The following is a 7,683-nucleotide window of genomic DNA, read 5'->3' as shown; positions in this document are numbered from 1 at the left end:
TTGGCTATGTGGTATATTGTTTTCATATTAATGAAATAATGAACCACTATCAACAAATTGTCTGGTTTGCTACCTTCCACCATTGAAATTTAACTTTGTCTCTGTTTGTGATTAGAGTTTTATGAGTTTGTTGTTATTTTAGTAACAAGGTCATGTATACTATTTTTACTTGCAAGGCAGAGAACTATTTACTGTTGATCCCATCTTAATTCTCTTTTGCTTATTATTGTATTATGTTTATACAGTCTATTAGACTAAGTGCAGTTTATAGTCTAGTGTGTAGACATTTTCATGGGAAAGTTAGCTTTTGTAATTTGCAGATCAATGAAGGCCTTTGAGAAAGATTTTATAGTCAATGCAGAACCCCATGTTCATCCAAATATGATAGCTTGGACACTTGAACTTCAAGAGAAAGTTCGTCGTATGAGAACAAGAAGTAGAAATCAAAGCAGAACAGGTGCAGATTCTTCATCAACCATTCGAAAGTATATAGTGAGTATGCATTTATCATATATTTGTTCTTACACACTATGCAAACCCTTGGTCCTTTAAGGAATTGTTCATGGCGAAGCTGAAACACGGCCAGAAAAAAACTCTTAAACAAGGTGGTCAGGCAGTAACTACCGTCTGGTAGGTGGGGAGACCAACCTGCTCGCATGTAAGCATTCCAATTTACTTTCGGCTGTCATGTGATGCTGACATATTTTCGTGAGCTCTTGCCTGACTGTCTTTAAACTCGATTTTCCTGGTGGGATCTTTTCTTTTATTACATTTTTTACATATTGAATATATACTGTGTTTGATATTCATTAATATACAAACCCACGATTTATGATAGCATTGCAGGCAGCTTTCCCATATGTGTGTCTTGGGTTTGGCAGCCAAGGGTGCAATATTCAGCCCTATCATTTCCTCACACCCTCTGCTTGTAAGGGTGCAGCTGAATATCTTTTATGGTTATATTTGAGTGTTGCTCTTGCTGCTTACGCTTTTGGAGGGTGGTTGCCGAGCATTGTTACAGGTTTTTCGATTCCGACGGCACCCTTGGTAGCCGCCACTTGGTTCTTGTTTCTCTCTCCTGGTCATCTTTCCTTAGTGTTCGCTCCTTCTGGAGGGTTCTCTCCCCCGCCCTCTTCACCCATTTGTTGGGTGATGAGGGGGTGGTTGGCGGGTGGGATACCTCTTCGTAAGGGGCTCCTCCTGCTTCATGGGCCAGTTACTTCCTCCTGCTTCATGGGCCAGTTACTATTGGAGCGAGACAAGTCCTATTGTGTTAATAATTTTTTTTTTTTTTTTTTTTTTTTTTTTTTGTGTGTGTGCATAAAAATAGGTGACTGGAATGGTCATTGTTGGTTTGCCTTTCCTTTAGGATTTTCAACTGCCTTGTTGTGCCTGTAGTCTACCTGCTCCTGTGGTGCGTCCTGTCTTCATTGCTCCTGTTTCCCTGGCACCAAGTCACAAGGCAGTTCCTGCTGCACCTCCTGCCCCAGCTGGTGTGATTGCTCCTGTTACTGTTACTGATGTTTCTGTAATCATTGGCAGCTGGGCTGCTACTATATGTTCTCCTGTCGCAGCTGCCCTGGTCACTCCTGTTGTGACTCCTTCTTCAAACATCCTCGCCTGTGTCCTCTGCTGCTTTTCCCCTTTCTTCCAAGGCTCATTGGTCGAGGAAGAATAAGGCTGCTTCTGCCCTCCTAAGAAATTTCTTCTCGGGGCTTCTAAGGGGCTGCCTCCTTTCGAGGAGGCTGGATTCTCTCGTCGGCTCTCCCCAGCCTTTGGGCTTAGGAACCAAATCACATAGCTCACAGGGTCTTTCTTTTATGGGGGCCATTGGATGCGCAGACTTCTGTCTGTGCTCCCACAACCAGTTTTTTTAAGTCCACATCTAAGACTGGTATTGTGTTAAGGTCTCAGCTTAGCCAAGGTCTGCGAGTGCTTGAAATTTTATGGAGTCTTGAGCATCCTGAACTAGCGTTGGAGTGACCTCTCACTGTCCCAGTTGAGGCACAGGGCGAGAGAAAGAGCCAGGACATGCAAGTGTCCTGGCTCTCCCTGCCAGTACTACACCAGTACTCGGCAAGGCCCACCCGGTCCCTGGTCCTTCAATGTCTGACTGATGACTTGGTGCCTCGGTCTCAGCTAAGCACCTGCAGAAGTAGCAAGGAGATTCCCTTACGAGGTCCTATTGGACTTCTAAGGGACTACCTGTCTTTGGAGAGGCTGCGTCCTCTCTTGACTCTTCCCACTCATAGGGTGGGATCCAATTTGCATTCTCCTCTGGAGTCTCATATTTTGGGAGTCTCGAGGGCACGTTTGGACTATGACTGACCACCTGGTGTCTCAGTCTTGGTCTCAACCAAATATATGGAGAAGCAGTGAGAGAATGCTGTGCCTAATCCCTTCTCAGTTTCTTAGGAAGCCAAGATTAGACCGCTCCTGATGATTGTTCTTACGAGATTTGGGAGTCTTGCCAAGCCCTTGAATTCCTTAGAATTTCTGGCGCTCGCTGAGTGCTCGGATTCTTAGAATCCTGAGCATTCAGCGAGAGAACACACTCCCGACGATTGTTCTTACAACATTCGGGAATCTTCACTTGGAATTGAAATTTCTGGCACTTTTCAAGCACTTGGAGCCTTTGGAATTGTGAGCGCTTGGAAGTTGATGTAGATTACTCTTAATGCTCGTTTTTACGAGATTCGGGAGTCTCACCGAGCACTCGAATTCCTTGGAACTTCAAGAGCTAGCTGAGTGCTCGGTTGGTGTTATATCGACAGCCCGGGATTTTGCAAAATCCTGAGTCTCAATCAATACGGGGGAGTTTGCTCTCCAGTCCAGTTTAGGAACGCAATGATATAAGTGCCGAGCCATTCAGATGTTTTGTCAGTGCCTGCCAGCACTATTTAAGTGTTCTGTCAGGTTCAATCTTTGTTTCTTGGACCATTGGGTCCAAGCATGTAGGACAGAAGAAACAATCTCCACAGAACTTTCTTTTCCAGGGGCTTCGGTCTTGAAGGAGATCAGTGCACACTCGAGGAAAGTATTGCAATTGATATCAAGTAGGGATGAAAATTCTCCATTCTACAGGGAGAGAGTGTTAGCAGAGTCTGAAACACTTGATTTTACCTCTTTTAAATCTGAATCATATAAGATGCCTTTTACCATGGAGGAATTTTTATTGCTCTTGGTAACAGTAAAAACACTGCACCTGGACCTGATGAAATTTTATATGAAATGATCAAGAATACTTCAAAGGAAACTAATTTTTTTATTTTAAGTATTATTAATAGAATTTTTAAGGAGAGTGGTTACCCTAGTGTTTTGGGAAATAGCAACAGTTTTACCCTTTGTCAAGCCAGGGAAAGATTCATCTGTCCCTACAAGCATATAGACCAATAGCTTTAACTTCCTGTTTTTGTAAAGACTTATGGAAAAAATGGTAAATTTTAGGTTGGTATGGTTTTTAGAATCAAAGAAGATTATATCATCATCTCAGTGTGGCTTTCGCCGTATGCATTCTTGCACAGATGTATTGATACGTTTTGGAGAATGCAATTTGTCAGGCATTTGCTTCCAAGCAGCATCATGTGGCGGTTTTCTTTGACCTAGAAAAGGCTTATGATACTACCTGGAGGGCATGGAATTATGAAAGTCTTGCATGAAATTGGTCTGCGGAGAACTACCACTTTTTTATTAAAGTCTTTTTAAAAAAACCGTTATTTTAAAGTCAGAGTAGGTAGTACTCTGTCTAATTTGAAAGAACAAGAGGAAGGAGTACCACAGGGAAGTGTGTTAAGTGTCACTCTGTTTGCCTTAGCCATAAATGGGATAGCCTCAAAAATTCCAAAAGATGTAATGTCAACAATGTCGTTGATGATTTATCTATTTCGTGTGCTGCATCTAAAATGTCTGTTGCAGAGCGAAAACTCCAGTTGGTAATAAATAAAGTTAATAGTTGGGCAGCTGGAGCATGGTTTTAAATTTTCCTCTGCCAAACAGTTGTTATGCATTTTTGCCGTATTAGAGGGGTTCATCCAGACCCAGATCTGTTTTTTAAATGGACAGAGACTCGCATGCGTACAGGAAACAAAGTTTTTAGGCCTCATCTTTGACAGCAGGTTGACATGGGAAGCTCATCTCAGGAGCCTCAAAGTCAAATGCATGAAGGCCTTAGATGTTTTTAAAAGTCTTAGGTCATACAAATTGGGGGGGCTGATAGAAAACACTTGTTACATGTTTATAAAGCAATAGTTGCTTCAAAATTGGCATATGGGTCAGAAATCTACTCATCAGCTACGACAAGAAGATTAGATACTTTGAATGCAGTTCATCATGGGGAATTAGAATTGCAACAGGAGCCTTAGATCCTCTCCAATATCTAGTTTATTAGTGGATGCAGGTGAACTGCCCTTAGATTTGATAAGGAAAATTTACCCTGTTGAAATATTGGTACCGCATACAGAGAACTCCTGGAGTCCTTAGCTTACAATACTGTTTTAAAGGCAATTTTTGTATTTTATGAAAAATATGCTTCATATCCAAAGCCTTTTGGATACAGGGTAAAATGTGCATTAGAGGAGCTCAATGTAATAAAAGGAAAAGTAATTCCAGCAAAATTTTCAAGATTCCCTCCATGGAAGTTGCCCTCTGTGAAATATTGTAAATGGTTTTCTGGTTGCAAGGCACTGTTCAGGTGATATTCTTAAGCGAAATTCCTTTGCCATGCTGAAAAACATGATAACTCAAGGCAATTCTTTACCGATGGATCCAAATCCAGTGCAGGCGTTGGTTTGAGTGGTATACCCTGACAGTAGTGTTAGTGGTGCATTACCAAGTTGTGCTTCTATTTTTATGCTGCTGAACTTTTTAGCATTTTAACAGCCCTAAAGAAAATTGTAACTTTAGAAGGAGTAATTTTACCATTTTTAGTGATTCCAAGAGTGCCTTGGAAGCTTTGGCATCTTTTAATCCAGTACACCCTGTGGTACTGGAAATAACGAGTGGGTTGTTTTTATTAACACAAAAACAGAAGGTAGTTAACCTCTGCTGGGTTCCTTCACATGTTGGTATTGTTGGAAATGAACGAGCTGATGAAATTGGCTAAGTTAGGTACATCAAAAATCCAAAAAGTATAGCATTCCCTGTTCAGACTACATTCCTGAAATTAAAAAGACTGTAGAATCAGTTTGGCAATTCTATTGGACAATAGAGAGTAATAATAAATGAGAGAACTCACTGATGTAATCAACCCCTGGCTTTATATGTTAGAAGACCGTCGGAAAGAGACTGCATTATGTAGGTTACGGATCGGCCACACACGGATTACTCATGGGTTTTTAATGAACAATGACCCTGAACCATTTGTGAGGATTGTCTTGTTCCCCTCACAGTAAAACATTTAATAGTAGAATGCCCCAGCTTAATATCAGCAAGGACCGTCATTTAACGTAGTTGAAGAATGGATCTTAAACTATGCCATTATAGGTAGAGATTTTAATGAGGATAAGCTTTTTAGTTACCTTCGAGAAGCAGGTCTTCTTGAAAAAATTTAGGTTAGTTTGGTCAAGATGTTTTGAGTTTGTGTATGTGTTAGTATGTGTCAGTGTATATCATTTGCTTTTAAGTCTTTTTAGATCAGGAAATTTTTATGTACATAAAATTTACCTCCAATTGATATATCTATTACCATATATAATGTTTTAGTACTTTTAATATCTATTTATTTTGACAGAACTCTGTAGAATTGGAAGTTTGCGGGGTGCCTATGTTGCTTGTATTTTTTGTTTACAATTAATTTGAAATAGGTGTGTAGGTGAGATAGGTATTTGTGTGTGTTTTTGGGTTCTCTGTAGTTCTCTGACAGATTTATATAAACATAATAGCATTTTAATTGACTTTTCCTTTGCAATTCCTTTTAATGATACGGCGTCAATAACCTCGTCGTTGCGACGCCATAAGAATTAATAAATCAATCAATCAATCGAGGAAAGTAGTAGTTCTTAGCAGTCAAGTACTCCCCATAGTCACGATACCTGAACTGCTCAGCTCGATCTTAGGAATAGGACTGCGGCTTCTCTTGTGAATACAGTGAACCCCCCCATAGTCATGTCCTCAAGATTCGTGGATTTTTCTGTGGAACCTATCTAAAAATTACTCGCCGGAGGACTCACTCATTCGCTGGTTTTTCTGTGGAACGTTTCTATAGATATCCGCAGATGCTACTTTTTTTTTGTAAAGCAATATCCTGTATTTTCATATTTACTGTATGATATGTGACATTAGATATTGATACAGCGATCCCCCGGTATTCGCGGGGATGTGAACCAGACACCCCTGTGAATAGTTAAAACCCGCGAATAGTTAGAACCCCCACTAAAAATGTTTATAACTGCCTATCTTGAAAGTTCAGATACCAAATAACATCCTACTTCAAATATACCTAAAATTACTAACTTATTACTGTAATAATCTTTGAGGTTATATTATTAATATAATTTCAAAGTCATCTTAAACATTTTTAACCTTTAAAAATATATACCTACAGTCATAACAGAGAGAGAGAGAGAGAGAGAGAGAGAGAGAGAGAGAGAGAGAGAGAGAGAGAGAGAGAGAGAGAGAGAGAGAGACCATTGATTGGTAACATCATATATCTGACCATCAAGAGTGAAATTATGAATTATTCCTGAACAGAGAGAATAATAATGGAGAGAGAGAGATAGAGAGAGAGAATATAACTCCTAGTCTCCAACTCCTTCCCCTCCACCAATATGTATATCAAACTGTCATTTACTCCCCCGCCCTCCTTCCTCCAAATGGATAAAAAGATTGGGAATTGCTATTTTTAATTAATCTCATCAATATTTGAAAATTAGTTAAAAGGTAAAAAATTTATTTATATTACAAAACAAATATACATACGTAAGTAAGAGAGAGAGAGAGAGAGAGAGAGAGAGAGAGAGAGAGAGAGAGAGAGAGAGAGAGAGAGAGAGAATGTTATTGTTTAATCTCATTAAACTTAATATTATTTGAAAACTAGTACAGTTTATTATTATTTCACCATAAAATGTAGTGATGCCCTTAAAGATATACTGTATACATAAACTTCCATGCCAAACAGAGGCGAGAGTTACCACTACACTGTGTATCTCATGTGGCAAGAGAGAGAGAGAGAGAGAGAGACCGACCGTTATCCTTATTTAAAAGTGAAATGGATAGATTATTGTATTTCTTTAAAATACTATAACATGAATTTTAAAATTAGTTATATTAATATTATTATTATTATGTGAAAATATTAATAAACATATACACATGTACCATAGAAATTCTCTCATCTCAGTAAAAGAGAGAGAGAGAGAGAGAGAGAGCTATCGGTATTTGAAAGAGTGAAATGGAAAGGTTATTGCAGCATTTCTTTAAAATACTATCACATATGATTTTTTGTAATTATAGTATTATTATTATTATGATTAATAAACATATATACATACATGTACCATGAAAATCTCTCATCTCAGTAGAGAGAGAGAGAGAGAGAGAGAGAGAGAGAGAGAGAGAGAGAGAGAGAGAGAGAGAGAGAACCCCCCCTCCTGTCACATTACTTGATATATTTGACAGCTGTTGGTCCTCAGTTTGGTACCTGGAGTTCAAAGGAAAGATGTGTGAAGACTAGGATTTCCTTCATTC

At 39.3% G+C, this 7,683-nt stretch overlaps 1 protein-coding gene across 1 annotated transcript in view; it reads left to right on the top strand.

Annotated features, from left to right (window-relative positions):
* Nucleotides 1–308: 308 nt before the first annotated feature.
* The window catches only part of LOC135216258 (uncharacterized), a 148,462-nt gene continuing 141,087 nt past the window's right edge, over nt 309–7,683 (top strand). Inside the window, exon 1 of the mRNA XM_064251425.1 lies at nt 309–492. Within this exon, the coding sequence (XP_064107495.1) occupies nt 325–492 (168 nt within the window). The 5' untranslated portion in view covers nt 309–324. The remainder of the gene's footprint in view (nt 493–7,683) is intronic.

The sequence above is a fragment of the Macrobrachium nipponense genome, chromosome 19 (assembly GCF_015104395.2).
Source record: "Macrobrachium nipponense isolate FS-2020 chromosome 19, ASM1510439v2, whole genome shotgun sequence".
In the NCBI taxonomy this organism is placed as follows: domain Eukaryota; kingdom Metazoa; phylum Arthropoda; class Malacostraca; order Decapoda; family Palaemonidae; genus Macrobrachium; species Macrobrachium nipponense.
This window is presented reverse-complemented; position numbering and strand designations above follow the sequence as displayed.